Genomic DNA, 25,140 nt, shown 5'->3' on the forward strand with positions numbered 1-25,140 from the left:
TGAATACCTATCCAACGATGGGTTGCATGATAGATCCGGACAACTTTTTCATCAAAATATTTGAGATCCGGCCTCAAAAAAGTGTATAAATAAAACTTAAGTGCTCATAACTTTTGATGGGGTTGTCAGATCTTCAATCTTTTGAACGCGTTGGAAAGGTCTTTCAAATACCTTTCTAACAATATATAGCATGACAGGTTTTCTGACAAAAACCACCCTTTTTACAATCTTCCAAAGTTTAGCTAAAATCGTATTCATATTTTTCGGTGCATGGACTTACAGACATTTCGAGCCAAACATTTCATTAGGGCACAAAACCAAAATCATTAGTACACTTTCCTATTGAAAAAATCAAAAACTCAAAAGGGCACATAACCATGTTCACTGCAAACCAAAAAAATGTTCAAATGTGCCCTTTTATTTTTCGTTAGGTTCTCGTACTTGAGTAACTTTTTGTGTTATAAAGTGAACTTTTCATACATTCTAAACACTAATTCACTTAAAAAAAAGTTTGGTTCACTTTTCACCAAGGATTTCTGCAGAGAAAAACTTCGTCAAAAAACAATATTTAATACGGTCCCGCGGCTGCTGTTCAGTACACTTTTGAAGAATTTTTATGTTTCACATACCTTATCTACACTATTCAATCACAAAACTTCACCAATAATCAAAATTTCTACTGAATTCCTCATTATTTCTTACTAAACAAAAGGGCCCGTAAACATCATTCAAAACAACAATCCGGTGACAGCGTTTTAGTGACCTTTTAGCTCTCTTCGAAATTGCATTTAGAAAGGGCCCATTATGAACAACAGTTGGAAAGTTAAAAGGGCCCAATAACGATTTTTTTTAAATTATGAGTTTTATTGCGAAAATCAACAAAAATTAAGAAGCATTTAAGCAGAGTTGAGGATAATGATGTGTTTTATCGTATCATCAGTAAAAATACCATCAGTCAAGCTTCTTTTTTAAATAGGAATTGAAACAAGTTGTCAACTTTTTGCAAGCGATTTTCTCGAATCGCGGTTTTTGGTTTTGTGCCCTAATGAAATGTTTGGTTCGATTTGTTCACAGACATTTGTTCAGAATTTGATTCTGAGTCGATAGGTATACGTGAAGGTGGGTCTACGTGTCGAATAAAGAAGTTCATTTTTGGAGTGATTTTATAGCCTTTCCTAATTGAGGTGAGGAAGGCAAAAACTCTTTGACAATTTTTGTAGCACTTCTTTTGGATTGGTATACCAATTCTGTAATTTGATTTTAAAGTGGAGAAGTGAATTTGACCTTTTTTGATAAAATGCATATAATTCCATTTTTTTTTAAGTTGTGATATTTTACAAAATCAAACAGAGAACTTCTTTCAATAATTCGTACATTTATTTAAAATACATACAGGTCATATTCGCTAAACCACAATTCGGCAGTGTGGCGCGTCAGGTTGTCTTTCGCGCTTACCAGCGATTGTCTGAATAGTTTCGTTTCTCTGCCTTTTATTCAGCGGTGTCTAGTTTACGGTATACAATCATAAATATTAGGTTAAATAAGTTAAAAACGACATTTTAGCTGCCAATCGATTTTCGCCTTCCCGTGTATCGATTCACTCCAAACGTTTCGTCCTTTTCGCACAGCCTGAGGGAATTTTCCTGCTTTTAATACGATGCTTAGTGGAATTAGCTTGGTAGCGCGTGCTCTCTCTCTCTCTTCCCTGCGCTACCAATTGTCGAAATACGTAATACTTATTTGGCAAATAAGGTTGTTTCGTTGGTTTACCAGCTTATGGCCTACACTCGTCCTATACGGGTTTAGGAACTGTCGTCTCATTTCACGCGCTTTCGCTCGCTCGCTCTCACTCACACTCGATCCGATTTTTGGTTTTCAACCGTTCGTCGTCCATGAAAAAATGCTCGATGGGTGCTAAAATGTGCGGCTAATATACGAGTACCTAAACTAATACATCATCCGATACGGTTGACTAGGTTACGGGTAGTTCTGTTTCCCTCTGCGGCAGCAGCAGCAGCAAGAAACAAAAGTCTATTAATCTATCTCCTATTACGAGTTGAGGGGGGGACCTGCTATCGTTCTCACTTTCTTCTGTACAAAAGTGCGAAGCAGGTAGGTAAATGTTAGGATACAATTGGCGTCACTTTTTTGTTTAGACGCAAGCGGACATCTGATCTTGCCGCTGCTGCTGCAGGGAACGCACCGAAATGCGCGATCGGATCGAGCGATTGAGCATGCTGGAACGAAGTTCGCCACGCGTCGATGCCCGCAGCGAGGCGCCGACCGAGGTCTTGGAGGTAGCGCGCGTAAAACGCTCCACCGGAAGGTCGTCCACGCGGTCGTCGTCGTCGTCGTTGATTTTCCTAGAACGAAACGAACGCGGAAGTGATTAGTTACGGGGAACTGCCGGGTGGGGTTAGTTCTGCTTACTTGGCCAAGCACGGGAAGTCCCAGATCTTTTGCCCACGTCCAAACTCTTCACCGTCGACCAGCGTTTGTGGCAGATCGTGTCCAAGGGTTTCGGGCAGCATCAGGGACAGCAGGCCACCGATAATGCCCAGGATTCCCAGAACAATCAGGGGCAACGATGGTGACACGTGCGACAGATAGACGACGAACGGCGCCACGATGCTGGCCACGTAACCCATAATGTGGATGAAGGCCACGCCCTGGGCACGGACCACCGTCGGGAGCAGCTCGGCCGCGTACTGAAGCCCGATGTTGTAGGAAATGTTCACGCTGAAACGACCCAGAATGGCGAGAGTAGCGGAGAACGCTCCAACGGGCACGGTCGTAGCGAGCAAGCTGAACACTCCACTGGCCACCATCGTTCCGCAGGCCAACCAACGACGTCCCCAGCGGTCCAGCGTCAGCGTCAGGAACGTATCGGCCGGCAGTTCGGTCGCAGCGGCCACGGTGAACGTAAAGAACAGATCCAGTCCCAGCGAGCCAACGTTACGCACGTGACCATCAAACACCAACGAAATGGCCATCCAGATCAGGATCAACAGGATCGTGATGTTGCGCAGACGGGGCGTCTTGAACAGATCCAGCACCGAGTAGTTGTTGTTGGCGGCTTCCTCCTCCTGCAGCCGGACGCAGCTGTCGCTAAAGTCCTGGTACACCTTGGGGTCGATCGTCTTCTTGTTGATCTTCTCAAATTTCTTCAGAATTTTAATGGCTTTGTCCACCTTGCCTTGCGAGACCAACCATCTGTAAGAGGCAAAACTCGTTAATCAGCACCCTTAAAAAAAATCAAGCCTTAAATCCAACCAACCTAGCGGATTCCGGTACGAGCAGCGGCGTGAAGATGGCCAAAGCGAGCGGGGCCGACGTGACGATCGCAAACAGCTTCCAGTTGGCGAGGTAGTACGCGATCCAGGGCAGCGCGCACGAGGCGGTCGTGAAGAACAGCGCGATGGACATGTTGGCGACGAAGGTGCGCCATTTGGGGCCGACGTACTCGAGGACTGGGGAAGAGAAAATTGAAAATTTAGTAAAGACGTTTTTTTCATGCTTTGGCTAACAAAACAACAAAATAAAAGGATGATTTGAAATGTAGAAGCGATCCGGAAAACAGAAACTTATTCTAGGTATAATTTTCAATCAAGTTGATTTCAGTAAATGCTTCATGAGTCAATCGACAGAAGTGAATTTAAGTGATTTTTTAGCAAGTTAATAAATTATCATTATTTTTTGTCAAGTAAGTAAATAATATTTCGGATACATAATCCGCAAAAAAACGAGTATTTTTGTCAAAAAGTCGGGAATTTCAAGCATACTTGCTTGAAAAAATATTTTTAGCTCTTGAATACTTTTGTAATTTTTTGTAAAATCGATATAATTTTTGATTCGACCAAATTATTCACATAATAGTTTGACTATTTTTACAATCAGATTGTTGCAGGATTGGGTCCGTTATAGAGGTGGGCAAAATCGCTCTTTTTTAGGAGCCGCTCATTTTCGTTCGCTCATTGTAAAGAGCGGCTCTTTTGAACGGCTCTTTCGCTCTTTTTCAAAATTTTGATAAAAAAAGCAATATTTGTGATTTTAAAAGTATTTTCATTTATCATTTAAAAAAAACTAAAAACGAGAAATTGCGCTTGGCAACCATAGGTCTTACCCTAGCAACAATTTTTAACTTACAGGTTTTTATCATGGTTCTGGAAACACGCATACAACCTAAATAGGCTTTTACGACATACTTAAAACCTAAAATGTTACTAGGGTGGCGGTCTTTATGTCAATATTTCTCGGGTGAGTTTTCCAAAAGCCGTAAGAGCCACCGTGACCTTCGACACTAATATTCGTTTTTCTCCAAATTGAAACAAAATATCATTTATTTTTAGCTTGGGGCACTTGAAAGACGTGTAGATGAACAGTCTTAAGCATTTTTGAAATTGGTTTTTCGTAAGTAGGTCGAATACCGATGGAAAAAAGGCTTTGTTTACCATTGGCTCTTACGTCTTTTTGAAAACTAATCCGAGATTTCTATTCGATCCTAAACATTCGAATAATTTTAAGGCACCCAAACTTAAATTGCTCTTAATTTTTCAAAATTACGTTTATTTGTGCCAAAATGGAACTAATGCTGATATTTTATTTGGAGAAAATACTATGCGAATTCTTTTCTACATTCTGATTTAATCTATAAAAAAGCATTTATCGGGCTACTCAAATCAGCATTCGGGTAATACTTTAATTTACGATAAGCTGTACAATGAATAGTTTTTTTGTTTAGAAAATCATTCACTTTTGGAATTTCTAAGAAAACTGAGAAACTTAAAATATGAGTTTGATAACTTTTAAGTAGTGTTCAAATAATGGCATCAATGCAATAGGCCTTCCAACGAAATCTGACGTTTCAGTTCTTAAGGTGTCGGAAAATAGCCCCTCTTTAACCTTTAAATTCTAAAGTACTTGAAAAAGTGCACCGTGGGATAATTTTGGGTTTATTTTTTTATTAGCTTCGAAATATATGAAATTGCATTTTCAACTCTCAAAAACTAATTTAATACTACTATTTGTTGTAAATTCAATGAATTATATGCAAAAACATAAAAATAGACACAAAGTTTAAAAATCATTCCATCTTGGAACGGTTCTTTCAAAACACCGGAGTTTCAAAAAGAACCGCGGCTCTTTTTTGAGAACCGGCTCTTTGAGCGTCTCGCTCTTTTTTTGCCCACCTCTAGCCGTTAGTTTCTTGATGTGCACTAGGGTGGCCCAAATCCTGGCTTTCTCGGGGCTACCCCCTGAAATCAAAGTTTGACTCATAACTATGTTCAACCCCTTCCCGTCCGAGCAAAATTTTGATTTTGCTCGCCATTTTTTACTGACTTCAAAAATTTTTATGAAATTTGAATTAATATCACACGGCGTGGCTGCAGCAACATATTATAAACCGAGATACCCCATCGGAGATTTATACGTAGAAAGTTGTGTTTTACCGGCCTGAATCAGAATCTGTATAAATCAAAATATTCTATCGGTGAAAATTGCGTTTATATTTTTTAAGGTTTTTGATTTTTGGTACGGATTTTTAACTGACCTGGCCTTTTAGGTAAACTATAATATAAATAAATATAAATGAAGAATTGGTCTTTCCAAAAATTTCGCATAAACAGTAGGGCACCTAGAAAAAAAAGACCCTTTTCTTCACAAGCGGCAAACTGTTCAATCAAACCATCCACATTAACGACCCCCGGTTTTTTTTTGTGGTCTCTATTGCAAGTTTCTGCTCGAACCTAGGAGTCCGAAGGCTTGAATGGGGAGAGCACCCAAACCTCTTTTTACTCCAAGGAACCTTCCACCCCAGTGTTTGAACTGACGACCTTTGGATTGCGAGTCCAACCGCCGCCAGCGATTCCACCGGAGTAGGCTTGGTTTGGTGTGTTGTTTGTACTTATGGCATGGAAACGACTCCTACACCTGGAATGACTTAACGGCCTAACAACCAAGGCCGGGACCGACATTTTACTTCCTCATCCGATGGAAGGTTGGAGCAGATGGGAATCGAACCCAGAATTATCCGCTTACAAAGCGGACAGCGTAACCATTCGGCCACGCACTGCAACCTGCGGCAAACTGTTATTGGGTTGTTTTGAGCATCTGTGCCAATTTCGAGTGCATTAAGTAAAGATCAACCAGTTATACTTAAGCCTCGCTAAAAAGTTGATTAAAAACATGATTTTCATACAAAACCGACTATTTTAGATCGCCAATAACTTAGCAGGACCAAGTTGTACAGTTTTGGTATCTTCGATAAAGTTGCAGAGTATTAAATTTCCTGCAAGAATTTCACTTTTGGGTATGTTTGAATTTGATGGTTTGATTTTTTCGATGTTATATGCAAATTTTTGTTTTTGATTTGCAAACATTCTTCAGGTTAGAAATGCCTATTATTTGAGATTCTGGAAATGTTGGGAATTTGAAAATGGGATTTGAGTGGCCACCCTAAGTGTCTGTAACAGATCATTGTTATCTTAACAATGATCGTCTTTTAGTACACAGAAATTAAGAATCTATTCTGATCGTCGATCTTGATTTGAAATCAGAAATGGAAAAATGTATGTTATTGTATTTTTACACAAGCTAGAAAAGTAATAAACTTTACAAACAATTAGCTACTATGTTGTTTTCCCGTGAGGTTTGAACGCCTTTGGCGGCATGTCTATGTTTTTTTCTCCCTCAACTGAATCCAACTAAATATCATGTTTGATACAAATGCCACCTGTCTGCATGTAGTTATACACCATAGACGAGTTATTTTTTGCTGCCGCATTAATTGTACCTCGCAGGACTCGACCAAGTGTTCAACGCGTGCACCAGGGGATAGTTGATTGGAAGCTTAGCTTCTTGAACTCCGATCGCTGCATTGTGGAGGGGGTTAAAACAACATAAGTTTAGAATGTACTTACAAACTAAACGTAAGTTATTAGTTGTTCACGCTAAACGAACGAGACGGATACCGACGCCATGTGCAAAGGGTCTGCATAGCTAACATGAAGGAAGGTGGAGGTACTTCCTGACCGGCCTGCCTGCAGTGCAGTTCCGACGCTGTTCGACATCACTTTTTTTTGCTGCTACACGTGAATGCCACCTTGCGTTAACGTGCCGCCTCAAGGAAGTACTCCGCTATGAAATCACGGTGGAGAATTTTCATTGATGACTTTAAGCGTAGAAATTGATCTAATAGAGCACACCACCGATAATCGTTAGAGTCAATCTGTCTGCGGTCATCAAAGTCACGTTTGATCTATATTTTTTTGCTGGTTTAGTCGCTAATGAAATGTACATGACCACATTAGCACCGAATGATTGATTAATGGAAGTTCAAATAAAATATTCATAGAGGAATGTTTTGATTACATTGATCCCGTGAGCGAGCAGGACTTAATTATTTCCAGGTCTCAACCCGTGTAACAGGCGGTCAATTAGCTTCAGGGTTGCGTGTGTGGCAATTTGTTTTCGCGTAGGAAAATCGGCCTCCACGATCTCTCGCGCGAGAAGGTGTCCTCGGAATACGCCCGAGATGGTGGGCAAGTGTTATTTATAGGGGCAAGGATCCGCTGGTTGGCTGGCGTGCTGAATGTAAAATAATAGCGTTTATAATTATGATTCGAGCTGTGGCGGGAAATGTAAACCACATTTCGTGCTTAATGATGTTTCCGTGTACGACTTAATTTGCCATTCATCAACGGGTTTATCAGTGCAAAACATTCGCCTCGTGAGAGCAATAGTCCTTCACAGCAAAAAAAAAGTTGAATTTTGGAAGGTTGAAAATTTGGTAGGTTGAATATTCCTTATTTTTTGAGTAATATTACATAAAAAATGTGTAAAAATGTGAACCTGATGAATATTCATCAAAAACTGATGAATATTCATCAATTCCTGATGTAATATTACACATTTTTTTCGCCACAAAATCTGTCACCATTTCCTGATGAATATTACCATCATTTTTTTTTCTGTGTTGTTCAGATCTAGAAATACATTTTAACTTATAAAATGCAAGATTCAATTTAATTTGAAATTACATTTCTATAACTTTATATTTATTACGCCTTCGAATCAATTAAAATTGCAAAAAATTAACCCTATAAAATTGCAGTAGCACACCTGCCATCGTACATCAACTACTGAATATAATTACTGTAAATCTCAATTAATAATCGCAAAAATCAACAATGTCTTGCAAACCGCCTACCGGACTGAACCCAGATGTCACATCATTTATGATATCGTAACAGGTAGCAGGGTTGGCAGCAAAAACCGTGCACACATCCCACCTGTATAATTGAGCAAGTAATTTTTCACAGCGTTGACGATTAAAATGGGCCCCCCGTGTGGAGTACACCAACCCATGTAGAGGTCCCCCGAGGGGACCTAACCTATAATCGTATACCCGGTGTCCCGGTGATTAATGTTCTAAACCTGCTCGCCACCGCCACCCAACTGCTGTGTGAGCTTTAAGCTCGGAAGCTTAGCTTAGTACAGTGGCGTGCCTGCTGTAGTGTAGATACCTGTCCCATTGTTAGTGTCAACGCGATTTAGCACTTCTGGGTATGGTAATTGGATCTATTAGCACCTTATCAAAAGGTTTTAGTGGGTCTTACTACCTTGCGTGACATTTATCGGTGCTAACTATGACAAACGGTCTCGACATTATCGCAATTTCACACTAGTTCGATGCATGTTTCTGTCTTGTTCGCGACTTCGCGAAATTACTCAAAATTACTTGTTTTAAAAATAACATCTCAAATAGTCCATCAAAACTCTCAAACGACAAATTCCAACATGTAATCCGCGCAACCGATACGGCAGCAATAAAATATCGCCGTTGCCAGTAATTGAGATCCATCAAAAAGTCATTAAATGCGTTGTGCCATTTGCATAACAGGAACTATAAAGTCGCGTTCGGGTTGGAATCTGGGGTGCGAAGCGAGCTGATTTGAGCGACCCGTGAGGACCTGATTTTAAGAGCGCGATAAAGAGTCATAAATCAACGCTTGACTAATAGGGCGATTGTGGAATGGTCTAACTTGAATTGAAAACATTGTTTTTGTAAAAAAAAGACAAAAATTTAAGCGATTTGAATAAAGATTATTCTTAGATATTAACTTTCGTTTTTTTTCACAAACTAGTCTGTTTTTAATGCTTTTTTTCTCTCTTTGATTTACTTTTAACTCAAATCTGGGAAACTTTTTATTTTTAAATTGCCTGAATTTTGCTATTTGTACTGTTTGATTTACCTTTTTCATTTTTGTCCTCGATTTTTTGTATTTCTCGAGTAAATTTTCAAAACAACCTTTGTGTTATGCGTTTCATATGCAGATAGGACCATTTGCAAATTGAATCTAGTTTTTTTTTTACTTTTGTCATTTAAGCAACTTTTGTTCTATGTTTTCTGTTTGTTATTTTTCTTCTATCTTTTTTTGTATTTTTATTTTCATTTATCTTTTTAAGTTTTTGTATGTTTTTATTGGTCTTAGGCCTATTCTATAACCTACAATAATTATCTTTTGTTTATATGCTGTTTTTTTCTTCAAATTTGTCCAATTTTGCCTTCCTCCCTGAGGTAAGGCTATAATCCTGCTCTAAAAATGAACTTTTTATTAAAAGCTCAAAGACCTACCTTTATGTATACATATCGACTCAGAATCGAAAACTGAACAAATGTCTGTGTGTGTGTATGTGTGTGTATGGATGTATGTGACTAAAATTCTCACTGAGTTTTCTCAGCACTGGCTGAACCGATTTTGACCAAACCAGTTGCATTCGACTTGGTTTAGGGTCCCATACAACTAGTTCAAAAGTTATGTTTAAAAATGTGTTTTCACATATATCCGGATCTCATTTATATGCATGTAAACGATGTCCGGATCCATCATCCAACCTATCGTTGGTTAGGTAATTGAAAGACCTTTCTAACGAGTCCAAAACATTGAAGATCTGGCAACCCTGTCTCGAGTTATGACCACTTAAGTGATATATTTGTACTTTTTGATACCGGATCTCACTTAAATGTATGTAAACGATGTCCGGATCCATTATCCGACCCATTTTTGGTTAGGTAATTGAAAGATCTTTCAAACGAGTCCACAATATTGAATATCTATCAACCCTGTCTCGAGTTATGACCACTTAATAATATTTATGTAATTTTTTGAAGCCGGATCTCACTTAAATGTATGTAAACGATGTCCTGATCCATCATCCGACCCATCGTAGGTTAGGCAATTGAAAGACCTTTCTTACAAGTCCAAAACATTAAAGATCTGGCAACCCTGTATCGAGTTATGACCACTTAAGTGATATTTATGTAATTTTTTGAAGCCGGATCTCACTTAAATGTATGTAAACGATGTCCGGATCCATCATCCAACCCATCGTTGGTTATGTAATCAAAAGAACTTTCCAACGAGTCCAAAACATTGAAGAACTGGCAACCCTGTATCGAGTTATTACCGCTTAAGTTATATCTGTGTACTTATTTTTCTGGATCTAAAAAAATAGCTGAAGTATGTGTCCACACCACTCATATTACCCATTGTTGGTAAAAAGTGAGGAAGGCATCAGCCATATAGGTGGTTCAAGTTAGTTTTTTTTTAATTTTGACTGTTTTTTTTATTTTTTCAAATGAAAATAGCTCGAAAATAGTTGCAACAAAGTGCGTCACAGCATAGTCTTGTACATAACAAAAATTACTGCAAACTTATATTTCGACATTAAATATTGAGAATGTAAATAAAAAACACAGCCAAAGTTGACCCCATCTTTTTTAAACACTGGTAAATTCACATAGACCAATAATAAATTAATTGGTAAATAAATTTTGATGAAAACCTCATTTTTATCGCAAAAATTACCCCTATGGGGTAATTTGGACATGCCTTGTGGGGTAATATGGACATACCTCGTGGGGTAATATGGACACCTTTTTTGGGGTAATTTGGACACATGTTGAAGAATAAGTTTAACATTTGATTTTTTGAGCATGTTTTATATCCTTCAACCTGGTTTTGTAATTGCTTTATATTTTTAAGTGTTTTTTTGCTCACAATATTTCATCAAAGGTTTAAATAATGATTTTGTGATAGAACTATAATTCAATAGGAAGATAACAAATAGTTCAGTGTAGTATACATAATTTAATCATTCATTCTGAAATGATTTAAACATTGATTCTGGATTAGGCACAAGTATAGTTTTTAGTGATTAAGGTATCGTTTAGATTTATCCAAACCAATCTTTATATAGAACTAATTAACCTGAAACTACCATTATTTAAATTTTACATTCCGTAGCCCTTCAAATTTAAATATTATTGTAAACCAGCATATAGAAATTAGAAATGTCAAAGAAATTAATTAAAAACAATCAACATTAGAGTCTAGTTGAACGCCAAATGTGCAGTAATCAGATTTTCATCCATTCGAATATTGAAATAAATTTATCTAAATTAAAAAATAGGGGTTTTGTGAAAGTTCTCATTGCTCACATTCCTTTTTGAGTGTTTTGACATTTTAAATCCCTCTAAATTTATCTGAATCCCTTTAAAAACTCAACCAACCATGAAAGTTACTTTTTTTTGCCTGACAGGTAGACTTTCAGGTATGTCCAAATTACCCCACAAGCCATGTCCAAATTACCCCCATAGCATGTTCTATCAAAAATTGCAATTTTTGATGATAAAAATGGATAAAATGCACAATATGTATACGTACATATCTCAGGCATCGTCCAAGCAACCCCCTTAAACAAAAATTGTCCACTTTTTTGCCATATAATCCCTGCAAAACCTTATTTCCCAACCCTCAAAAATTAGAACTTAAGGCAGTGCCAACCGGCCTTTGGAAACTTTTACATATTATACCAAAACTACTTAACCTATTCCGACTTTTTTGGTTTGTCCATACTCCTAGGCCATTACTAGTACTAGCCTTATCACTTAAATTGCCGTTTTCACTTTATATTCGAAGAAAAATCGATTTTTATAGGGGTGTCCAAATTACCCCCACTGTCCATATTACCCCAAACTCCCCTACTGCATTTTTCATTCACCTTAAAAATGTTTTGAAAGTTTTAAACTCATAAGGAGCATTTTAAAGGGCTAACCGAAGGTTGAGCTCTTTTAAAATAATAGTCGTGGATTTCAAAAAATGTTGTTTTCGAAAAGATCAGTTTTAATTTTACTGAATTACTAATATTAATTTTTAACATCGAAAATTAGGCCATCAGTTCCGAAATTTAAATTCAAGTGTAGTTAAATTTATCTGAGAAACGCTTGGACCAATCTTCAATGAACCTATCCTAGACGAATTTTCAGAAAATTTTAGAAAACCTTTCAATTACTTTTTTTTAGAAATGGTCAGTCATAGGAACATAAAAATAATGGTTTTAACTCGCCGACATTTTTTTCAGCAAGAAATCAATCAATAGATTCTTTTTTGGATCACCAAAACATCAACAATCTAAAAAAAAGATTTTGGAAAGACTTTGAAAATTTTCGTATTATTTCTTTGAATAAAAAGGGCTTAAAGCAATGAGGAGAGCAAATGATTGAATCGGCAAAATTTAATGTATTATGTGTTGTTGATTTAAAACATAAGACATATGAACATCCCTAAAAATGTAAATTTTTAAGAGCTATTAAGGAAATTAAGGCCGAGCCACGTAGCCCAGTGGTACGCTTCCGCCTCGTAAGCGGTAGATCGGGGTTCAAATCCCGGCTCGGACCAACACAACTGGTGATCTTTTCCCTTCTGGAATCGATTGCTTAGTAAAGGGAAGGTAGTGTATCGTCACAAACTGGACCTTATCACGACACCTTAGGGAGGCGACCTATGGAATGTTAACATTAACCTTAACATGTTAACATTAAGTTGAGAATGAAACTGCCACTGAATCCGCTTTGTAAATGCCGGCCCCGATACTCTTCAAGGGTGTTCCCCTCAGGAACTGGGAAAGATTTACTTATTAAGGAAATGTTTGCTTTCGTTTTGTTAGGAAATCTTATTTGCCAAATAAGATATATTAAAAAGGGTTCTCATATTAATTTACAATTCATTCTCCTGGCCATTTCCAGTCTGCAACAGGTGTGTGCCTGCCAGGTGCTGTGTGATTCACCCAAGATCCTCCCCCTCATCCGTTAATTTTCCCCATCAATATTCCTAACAACAAAATCAAATTAAACCACCCCTTCGACGGCAACCAGTTTGCAAATGAGATCTGTCTCTCTCTCTGTCTCTCGTGGGGCACTCAATTAGAGCGCACATTCGGTGCGCTTGTTTATCTGGGCAATTCCGGGCCGCACTTTAGCTGACATCCCTAGGTCACCTGTTGCGGGCCGGGATTGACTACAAATTGGGTGTGAATAATTCAGCAGGGAGGTGTTGTCACGTTGATTACGAGCGCCGAGTCCGGTCAACTTGTGACACCTGGTGATGGTGATCCGTCATAGAAATTAACGATTTGATTTAGTTGTTGTTAGGTGCCGGATTAAAATATTCAACCCAGGAAGGAATTAAAAACTGGATCACCTACGACAGGTGGAATTTGCGTGTTGCATTTGAATAGAGATATTCTGAGAAAAACAACATCTGGCGGGTCACCTGTTCAATTGAAAGGAATTATAATTTGAAATTGTTTGTTACACAAGAAATGGGTTTAACAGGTGCGTAGCTTATAAGAATTTGATTTAAATCTCGAACAACTTGATTTAACAAAATTTTATCTAAGTCAATTGTGTCTAATTGAAGTTTCTCTTACAAGTTATGGTCACTTGTACGAGTTTTATGGCTATTTCACCACCCGATGCAATACCTCCTCCAAGGTTCATCTGCTTATCGTGTGCCGTTCGCATATCATCGCAAACACACTCCGTTCATATGGCGGTGCATTTGCACACATTCACCGTGATCGTGGTCGACCCTGGCCTTGCCCGTGGAATCGCCAAACCCAGGCTGAGCTGAGACATGCCGTCACCGCTGCCGGGGCCTTTACTCGATCCATACAAATTAGCCCCAGCAAGCAAGCCTTCTTCAACGAACAACAGCACCGCGCTGGCGCTGGGGCATTAAACTCCAACTATTTGCCCGAAGTCCAACTGTCCTGGGCCGTTCTCTTTTTTCTATTCCACTCTACTGACTACTGGTGGACGGCTTCTGGTTGGCTTGTTCTGTGAAAAGAGGCCCGTTTTTGCAGCTCTAGTTCAAGTTCATTGACTACATCAGAAGGAGTGGGCTTCTGGTGCCGATGATGATGGTTGTTGTCATGCGGGGGACAATCGGATCGGTAAACCTGTCATTAGGTCTTCGGTTGGTATGCTCTGGTTTACCCTTTCGGTTCCAGGCAGCACGTGACTTTACGTGATATAAGTCATAAGCTGTATGAAATATCCTCAAAGATATTTTCAGATTTTTGAAATCACGGCCAAATAATATGATATAGCGCTTTTCCTTTCGAAAATTTAAAATCTGATCGTTGATTTTCAAGATAACATCAACTGAAAATTGCGGGCCAATTGGGTAGAACTCGGAAAAACTTATTTTTGTTAATTTTAATTTCTTTGAAAGTCCATATCATAAAGTCCAAAAAGCAAATTGTATAGAATTTCCACAGCTTTTCGAATATATTTTTTCAAAGATTGACAAGGATGAAAACAGAAGAATTTATTTTTTAATAATTTTATCTGTCGGCGATTTTCAGCTTAAAGGCTGATACGGAGCTCGGAAGGAATGCAAAACTCAATATAAAAAACGCCCAAGAAACGGTCCAGGAAATAGTCATGAAAAGATTTTTCTAAAGCGGTACGCAGCTGAAAAAGAACAGAACCGGATAGAAACGGAATTTGGATTTGCTTATTTGAATGCGACTGAAAATGACAATAATTTTTAAAATTCTGATTTGCCCTATAATGCCGAATCTCAAGACGCAGAATCTTCAAATTAATAGAGTGGATTTTGTTTTTTGCTTAAAAAGAAGAAACCAGAAGGAAAAACCACACACCAATTTCTCATTACTGAATTCAGTTAAATTTACTGAAATTTTCAGTAAATGAAAACTTGCTGAAATTTCAGCAAACTTTGACAGCTCCATACAAAGTTTAACTGAAGTTCAGCGAAAAACTAACTGAAAATTTCAGTAGTGCAGTTTTCAGTAAATATTAACTGAAAACGAACATCAGAATGAGGAAATCAAAAACATTGAAATTTTGTGACATACATTTAGACTTTAATTTAAATTGAGAAATTAAAAATAAAATTAAACCTAACATTTGTAAATAAAATAAAAACTAATATACAATAATCTTACAAAAATATTATAAAAAAACTAAGAAAATTCCAAAAAATAAATTTTAATTAAAATTTTTTAATTTGAATTAATAATTTAAAAATTACAAGGCTTAAAAAAACTATATTCAAAATAATCAGAAATTAAAAAAAAAACAATACAGCAATTCCCCACGAAAACAGCATGGAAAAAAACAAAAGTGCTCGGATCGGGCTCAAAATTTTTGTGGGAGTTCCCTGGCCGAAATAATTAGACCCGTATTTTTTTGTTTGGCCATTAGGGTGACCTACCCGAGCATGGGTAAATAACAAGGGAAATGCGTAATAATACCTTTCTCTGGTATCAATACCAAATTTTGGTATTCCTGGACCCTTTAAAATTTGTCTTGAGGATTATGCAAGAGCAAAATGTGGTATCATACCAATTTAAGGTATTGTTTTGATATTGAAAAATTGCAGAATTTGTCAATGGTCGAACACCACATATTGGTATTCTTTTGGTATTACAGTGTTTTATCAAATTCCTCTGAAACTATGGGAAAATTTTGACCAATTTTGATAAAATAATTAATTTTGCACTTAAATGATGTCTCAAAGCGAATGCTTTCATTGAAAACCGGAAAATTCGAACTTGATTTTAAACATTTTTGATATACCCCCTACAGAAATGACTTGAAATTCTGGAAAATTTTCTAAGTCAGGATGGCACATTTTGGTATTATTTTGGTATTAAAGTGTTTTATCAAATTCCTCTGAAACTATGGGAAAATTTTAACCAATTTTGACAAAATAATTAATTTTGCACTAAAATGATGTCTCAAAGCGAATGCTTTCATTGAAACCCGGAAATTTCGAACTTGATTTTAAACATTTTTGATATACCCCCTACAGAAATGACTTGAAATTGTGGAAAATTTTCTAAGTCAGGATGGCACATTTTGGTATTATTTTGGTATTGAAAGGTTTCATCAATTTTCTCTGAATTATGGGATTTTTATTTACCAATTTGGACAAGATAATGAATTTTGCGCTAAAATGACTTGAAAAAAAAACCAAATACTTTGAAAAACGAGTCAATCGAAAGATTATTGAATTTTGGTGAATTTCAATCCAGTTTTATTTTAATAACACTTATTTTTCAATCTTGTTATTTTTCAGAATCTTCAAGAACTTCATACACAGGCCATTCATCAATGACAAATGCATTCGGTGTGGTGAAGGATATCACTAAGAACAACATGGAATCATCAGGTGAGTAGATTTGGCTGTTGCATATGGATCATTTCCGTTTTTTCACTAACTGCAACTGCTGCACTAAAAATGGTATGAAAATACCAAATTTTGGTATTACTTGTGCAAATATCAGCGACCAAAATGTGACCAAAATCATGTATGTGGAAGACCACAGGAATACCAAAATATGATTTTCCAAAGGCGCGGGAATACCTAAAATTAAAACCATGGCAATACCAAGTTTTGGTATTCAAGCAATGTTCAAAAATCCAGAAGACCTCAACTTGGTATTGAAATGGTTCTATTGTGAGGTATTATTTTACCCTTGGAATAACATGGTTTGGTATTGTTGTGCCCTTCCACATACAAGACTTTGGTATGATTTCATGGTATTTTACCATCTATTACTGGGCAACCAAGGGCACATTTTGGTCGCTGTTATTTGCTCAAGTAATACCAAAATTTGGTATTCCCGTGTTATTTACCCCTGCTCGGGTACGCCGTGTTAGGGTGGTCTGAAAAATTGCCATTTTCGTCGATTTTCGCAAAAACCACTTTTTTCGAAAAATCATAACTCCTCGCCATTTCAACCGATTTCAATTGTCTTATACGCAAATGAAAGGTGATAAGTTGGCCTTTCAAAGAAAAATAGTAAGAAGTTTCAAAAATCTAGCCTAACATATGAAAAGGGCGTATGCAATATTAAAATGCCGTTTTGACGGTGTCTGGACCAAAGAGCCTATGTCTGGAAATAATTTTATCGGATTCCCCGGACATTTTTACATAACATACTAAAAAATGGGAGGAGTTCATTAACAGGATTCCGAGATATGATTTTTTGAAAATAAAATCCGTGTTTTCTGACGCGCCGCGCGCAAAAACCGGAAAATGACGAAATTGGCAAAAAATCAACTTTTTTCACAAAAACTGCGATAACTTAAAAATTTCAGCAATGACCTATACATGTCTGGGTACCAAAAGTTACGTCTTTTAATTACGAAAATTTTGGTAACCAGACATCTATAGGTCATCGCTAAAATTTTAAAGTTATCGCAGTTTTAGTGAAAAAAGTTGATTTTTTGCCAATTTCGTCATTCTCCGGTTTTTGCGCGCAGCGCGCCAAAAAACACGGATTTTATTTTCAAAAAATCATATCTCGGAATCCTGTTAATGAACTCCTCCCATTTTTTAGTATGTTATATAAAAATGTCCGGAGAATCCGATAAAAATATTTCCAGACATAGGCTCTTTGGTCCAGACACTGTCAAAACGACATTTTAAAGTTTCATACGCCCTTTTCATATGTTAGGCTAGATTTTTGAAACTTCTTATTATTTTTCTTTGAAAGGCCAACTTATCACCTTTCATTTACGTATAAGACAATTGAAATCGGTTAAAATGGCGAGGAGTTATGATTTTTCGAAAAAAGTGGTTTTTGCGAAAATCGTCGAAAATGGCCATTTTTTAGACCACCCTAACACGGCGTAGGTCACCCTAATGGCCAAACAAAAAAATACGGGTCTAATTATTTCGGCCAGGGAACCCCCAGAAAAATTTTGAGCCCGATCCGAGCACTTTTGTTTTTTTCCATGCTGTATTCGTGGGGAATTGCTGAATATATTCATGAATATATTAAAGTACTGAATTATACTATCATTTATTATAATAAATGATAGTATAATTCAGTACTTTAAAATTCGAAGGCTTATTTTTTTTAATCCTAATTTGGATGTTTAGAACAACAAAAATTCAAATGCTCAAAAGTGCTTAAATTAAAAAATACTAAGAAATTATAATTTCAAAATATAAAAAATAAATCTAAAATTAAAAAAAAATAGATGACAAAATATTATAATTTATTAATTTATAAATTTCAAAATGAAAACATTTAATTTTTATCCGAATTGAAGAATGTAATATTTTAACAATTTTAGAAGAATTTGATTTTTTTTTAATTTAAGCATTTTAAACTTAGATATTCCAGAAATTAAAAATTAAGGAAAACATTTTTTTTATAATTATAAAAACAAATTTCAGAATTAAGGATTTCAAGAATTTGAAAATTAAGGGATTTTTGAATCTATTCCGTAGTTTGAAGTTTTCAGAGTATTAAGTTTTCTTAAGTTTTTTTTACCATTTTGACTTTTTGAATATTTGAATCTTTTTTAAATTTCCCCAAGCGCGCTCCGTCCAACGCGCTCAAACCGAACAGTCAACTTGACTTAAGGGGTCACGAAACGAAAGCGCAACTTTTCTTGACCATTTTTAAAATATTTTGAATTACAGTTTTTTTTTTGTCAAAACTCAAAACTGTGTTTTTTTATTATAATGCTGAAATTTTAGCTTGAAATGTCAATGTTTATGTTAATTTCTATAATCCGTAATATAAATTTACGAAATTTTAAATGTTATGAATTGAAAAGAAATGAAACTTTTTTCATATTAGAAGATTGTATAAATTATCGTTTTTGAGCAAAATGAATATTCAACCCAATTCAATACAATTTAGATTATTTTTAGTTTATCGACTAACAATTGTTTTGTTAATGCAGTAAACAGTTTTGGGACCTTTAGCTGTAACTTATTAACTTATATCAATGGATGAAAAAGATGGTTATAAGAGGATCGATATTGATAAAAAGAAGATTTAAAAAATTAACTAAATTAATGTTTTTGTGTGCCTCTTCGAAAAAAGTTTGAAACTATTGTAAATGGCAATATTTTGTTCGATGTAATATTTAACAATTACTTTTCTTATAAGAGATTAAAAAATCAATATTCAATGGGTTAAATTGTTATGTGAAACATGTTCTACGGTTGCAAAAAATCGTCAGCAATGTTGCGCATGGTCCGGGACGTTAAACAGCGAGAGCAAAACAAGAAAAACCCCTTTCACTTTACGGAAAACGGTTGCAGCTTTAAATTCCGTTGGCAGAGCAAAACACAACAAGCAGAAAAAAAAACAATCACCACACAATTCGCAATCGTTAATTTTTCGGAACCAATCCACCAATCATCCATTTGGCAGCTTCCAGTCAGTAGAAGAAAAAAAAAACCTGAAGCTGCACGCGGATGATGAATGGAGGAAATAGTCGAGACAGCAAATGGCCATTTGCAGCCGTAATTGACCGTACCGCAGCCTGACCTTGTCACCGCCGCCACCGGTCGCGACTTGCGGTAGAAGCCGCTAGAATCGGAAGAAGAAAATAGGAACTGAAATCTTGAACTTGAACGCAAAATCGCCGGTGCGCGCTCGGAACGGAACCAAATAGTACGGTATACGCCACTCAGAGATGCGTTATGGCGCATTATTGGCGCAACTTTGCAGCTTCTTTGCAATGTCAAGATCGCCATCAGGTGCGCAGTGTCAGCCGTGGCAGTACTTAGCGGTTCAGGTCGGCTCTAGAATTGCCAACGGATGGAGATGTCTATGGTGATGATGATGACGATGGTGAATCATGAGGGTTATGTAATGAAGGGGCAATTACCGGGCCCATCAGATGTGCAATAATTGTTATTAACGGGTTGAGTTATTACACACTCATTATTTTGTGGGATTCTTGGGTGCTTTCATGTAGCAGTACTTGAGGAAGTTATTTCAATTGTCGCTGTGAAATCAGTTTGCCTTGAAATAGCAAAAATCGCAAATATAAATAGCAAAAAAAAAAACACTACAATAACAATACGATTTTATCGAAATTGGTAATTTCGGTATTTACCAGGAGCGGTTGTGGCTGACTGGTTACGGTGTTTACTTTGTAAGTGAATGGTCCTGGGTTTGATTCCAATCTGTTCCCAACGAGAAAGTTTAGGGCACATAAATTCTAGAAACTCTGAAAATAAACGAAAAATCTAAGTTGCTCGAGCGGGGGTTTGGACCCAGTCCTTTCACCCAAAGGAAAAATATATCTCAAAATCTGCAACATCGGATTTGCTGCAGAAAATGTCATATTTTATAACATTTTTTGCAGCAAGCCCGTAGATCATTTTTGCCCGCGTGTAAAAATTTCAGCGATCTGCAGTTCTCACCAACACATATAAAGCTGGCCCGTCCCCGAGCAACACTCCAAAGAGAAGCATATGTTGGTGCTCTTTCACTCACGTTTCACCAAGCGTCCATGGCGCGGTGGTAGCGTGTCGGATCAATAACCAAGAAGTTGGTGGTTCAATCCTCGTTCTGCTAAGTGTTTTTTTTTGTGAAATACAACCAAAAAGCCGTCGGTAATGTCGATAATTGACGGTAACGGGCAAAAATGTCATACTCCTATATCGCAAAAAATGCATGAGGACAGATTTCATGCAGATTCTGATATACTTTCATGCCGCCATGCATCACAATCATGCGACTGCCAGTTGGGTGTTGGATTGTTAAGCCAAAATGCTAACCACTATGCCATCACGACTTGGTGAGCTATGTCTGGAATTAGGAATCTTTGTCCATTTCGACAAGGGTTCGGAAATTCTAAATAACGTCTGAATCCGATTGATGCAAACGTTATTTAGGGCGGGGCTTGTCGATTCAAGCTAAGGTACCTCGCGCGCGGCTAGCCTTTGTAGAAATGGGTCCCCGAAGCTCGGCAAACCTAACACCATCCAAATGCGTATGTTAGTTATTTGCATGTATAGAATGTAAGAAAAAAATCTAAAATGCATGGAAACAACTCAATTTGAAAGAAGCGGTCGCGTGGTCCTGTTTGGTTGATTGCACACACACACACACACACACACACACACACACACACACACACACACACACACACACACACACACACACACACACACACAAAATTTTAAATATTTTTTCTAGTTTGTTTGTATGCGGAGGGAGACAAAAATAACAATTTTATATCGAAGTCTCATTGAAAAAATACCTTACTGACACGTACAAACTGAAATATCATGATAAAGATATTTTGAATCCTCAAAGGATAGTTATATTGAGTTTTCTTCGACTTTCTTGTTCAATAAAGGTTCAAAAGTTTCAGAAGTGTGTGAATTTTTTTAATTTGATCTTTTTCTTTTCTTTATTTTTTTCCAGATTCAACTATCAGTATTTTTTTATTTTTTCGTAGATCTATGTAAAATAGTATTTTTTTTTTGCTGCATACTTTACTGGAATCATTTTTATCCATTTAATATTGCGATTGCCTTTTTTTGGTATTTGAGCAATAAAAAATACAAATAAAAAATAAAACATACCTGGCCCGCATGGCCGAAAGGTTGGGCTACCAGTAAGCGTTTCCACAACGTAGAGATATTTGAGCACATAAAAAAAAACGAGTTTAACTTTAAAACTGAACATAATTTTTTCAAACTGAAAAAGTCAAAATTAATCGAAAATGATCCTCTTTTTGTTTAACAAATCAATGCTTTGATGAATTGCTGAAATCATATGAAAACAATTATTTTGAACTTTGAAAATATGCTCAAATCCCTGTACGTGTTGCAACGCTTCTACCAGTTTTCTTAAGATTCATTTGGAACCGAGAGAGAACCGAGAACCGACATCTTAAGATTCATTTGGAACCGAGATAAAAAAGACTAGATTTTTTATGATATGTATAATTTTGGGGTCAAAAAAGATTAAAAAAAATGCCGAGTAAATTTTAAAATATGTGTTTTTTTTTGTTTTTGGCTTACATTAATATTTTGGCCATTTTTAAATGTTAGCCTTGGTTTTATTTTATCATTGGAAAAAAATCAATAGAATCTTTTAAAACATTTTCAATGTAATAGTACACAAACTGGGGATAATTTGTCCAAAAACCTCTAAAAGGAGGTTTTGAAAAAAAATACAGATACAGTTTTTTTTTAATATCACAAGAATCAATAAGAATATCTTAACAATATAACAAAAATCTCGCAACAAAATTTGAAAAAAAAACTAGGGTCAATACCTCGCAAAAAAAATATTTTTGCATGATTTGCTTTTGCTTCTTCTTTCTCTCATCGATTCAATTAGTATAATTCTCGAGTTTTTTTTTGAAAAGGTTCTATAAACAAAATATCCAATTTTTGCTTTTTGGGTGTTTTTGAATACCCCTGACTCAAGGCGGTTTCATAAACACCCAAAAAGCAAAAATTGGAAATTTTGTTTATAGGACCTTTTCAAAAAAAACTCGAGAATTGAGAAAATTGTGTTAATTCGATTAAATCAATTCTAGATTAAATTTTCAAAACAACCTATCCCTCATGGGTTTCCTATGCAGATAGGACCTTTTGAAAATTTAATCGAGAATTTATTTATTTCTTCTGAAGGCATGTTAGTTAATCCAAATATTCTCAGTATGACACAAACAATACGGAAGAGGACTTTGCTTTGAACAAATAAATCATTCCAACATCTTGATTGCAACATCACCAAGGTTTGATCGTCGCCGGCCTGTGGACAACCCTGGTTGACCAACACGTTCAAATCAGATCGCATCATCAACAGGAACATCGCGCCTTTCAAAACCGCGCGTGTGCTCACGCTTCAAGGACCCAATTACGCTCTAGTTACAGACTGCATCCAGTTGTCTAAATAAGCTCTTCCCACGAAAAAAAAAACTTCATCAGACACGAGCTGAGTTCCTTTTATGGACCTAGCAAAGTGAGAAATGTCCTGTCAAAGGTCACCCACATGTTTGTGGTGTCCAACACAATCGACTAAATTAGTGTCACTTACGACGTGACGTCGTCCTCATTAAATTCCTCATCGTCAAAACATTTACGCCACACATGTATCGGAGGGTAAGGGAGAATGATTTGTCCCGACTTGTCACAAAGCATTAAATCATCGATACTGCTGAGCGCGTTTTATTGATCACCATAAATTGCACCCACATTTTTTCATGCTTAGTGTAAGTATCTCTCTCCGAGGCCTACATCCTGGGGTTGTGAAGCTATTCTAACGTTCAGAGTCCGGGGTGGCGTGACTAAACCCCCCCTTCCGACCTCCTCGCACTAATTGCTCTCTAATCGCGAGCACTTTGAAAAGGGTCACGACCGGCGGCCTCCTTAACCGGGGGGCACAATCTGATCGGCGGCTGTCAATTAGACTATTGCTTAACAAATCAATTGTTTCTTGTCAGTCTCCTCCTCCCCCCATTGAGTGGCGTTAACCGTGGTGTGCATAAATTAAAATTAATTAATTTGTATCCTGCGCAACTGCAAGATCGAATTTCGCGATGTTCTGGCGAGTACCCCGCAAAAATGACAACGTGTTCGTTTAGTTCGCTAGTGTCAGGTGGAAGAGTCGTGTTTTCAAACGCTTCTCACGACTTGAGGCGTACATGATGTTAAACATGTTGTACATGCTCACAAGGGGTCACCCTACATGTTAAGGGACAGGGGTGGGGGAGATTCTAACTGCAATATAAACTGACTGACTGTGATTTATAGCAGCAGGTGGGAATTCTGAACAGTGAATCATTAAGATTAATCCACATAAGATGGAGATATTATGCGAGTAAAAAGAAGAAAATTGTTAAACTGCTTTGTTCTTGTAAATTATATTTTCTAAAAAAAAAATATCTGTTATGCTGCTGTCACGGATTTGCCAAATATGTATCAATTAATTTATGAGAATAGTTTTTTCCTAAAAACACAGTAAAAAATAATGTAAATATGGAAGGCGTAATTTTGGAAGGTTCAATATTACCTCTTTTATGATGTAATTTTACCTCAATTTAGACTGAAAAAGTGACATTACAGCAGAAAAGTGGTAAAATTACTCATTTTCAGACGTAAAATTACACATTTTTTTCTGACATAAAAGATGTACCCCTTTCCAGATGTAATATTACCATGATTTTTTGACATTTTTTGTTTTTATTTGCTGGACGCTGCAATGAATCTCTCCCATAGGAAGGTACACCGAAAAATATATTTTCAATCTAGTCTTCATTTTGCATCCTTCTGTGTTCTGATAATTCTGTTTTTCTAATATTGGTAGCCGGAGAGTCGACCGTACAATACCTAACGTACAGTTTACAATCAATAATTTTGTTTGCTCCCTGATTTTTTATAGCTTTAACTCAATTTAAGTTTTTTGAACTTTCTGCTAATTCAAACATTATTTCCAGTACACACTGTAAACAACTGTTTAAATTTGGAAGGTGAATTTTGGAAGATTGAATATTATGATTTAGAAAAGTGGTAAAATTACACATTTTCAGAAGTTAAATTACACATAGGAGAAGGTAAAATAAGTTTGTAAAGAATAAATCTTATATGTTTTAGAAACATTTATCCAAAAAATCCCTTGTTTCATAGGCATTTTCAGTTGAACAAATTTCATATAAATTGTGAAAACTTTTGATTTTTGCATCTAATTCGGTTTTAAATGCTATATTAATCGATAATTTTATAAACAAAGCTAGTTTTAACGAATTTCAGGCAAATTTCTGACTATTAATCAGTTTTACCTAACATTTATATGTACTTTGTTAAAATGCTTATAAACTTAGCTAACTTTTTATAAACATTGATTTTTTCTAAAAAGCTGTATCAGACACCTTAGTGATGGTACATTTGACGTAAAAATAAAGTTTGAACACTATAAATCTGATTTTAACAAGAAAAACTATGACTATCAAAGTCACCCCGGGATTCAAACTAAGAATTTTTA

General features: G+C 36.5%; 1 protein-coding gene across 1 annotated transcript in view; it reads right to left on the minus strand.

Moving 5' to 3' along the window:
• Positions 1-1,355: 1,355 nt before the first annotated feature.
• LOC120416504 (organic cation transporter protein) overlaps positions 1,356-25,140 on the minus strand; it is a 56,034-nt gene continuing 32,249 nt past the window's right edge. Inside the window, exons 4-6 of the mRNA XM_039578221.2 lie at positions 3,278-3,470; positions 2,431-3,213; positions 1,356-2,363 (exon numbers count right to left, since the gene is read on the minus strand). Coding sequence (XP_039434155.1) covers positions 2,153-2,363; positions 2,431-3,213; positions 3,278-3,470 — 1,187 coding nt within the window. The 3' untranslated portion in view covers positions 1,356-2,152. The remainder of the gene's footprint in view (positions 2,364-2,430; positions 3,214-3,277; positions 3,471-25,140) is intronic.

Source organism: Culex pipiens, chromosome 3, assembly GCF_016801865.2.
Source record: "Culex pipiens pallens isolate TS chromosome 3, TS_CPP_V2, whole genome shotgun sequence".
Taxonomy (NCBI): Eukaryota; Metazoa; Arthropoda; class Insecta; order Diptera; family Culicidae; genus Culex; species Culex pipiens.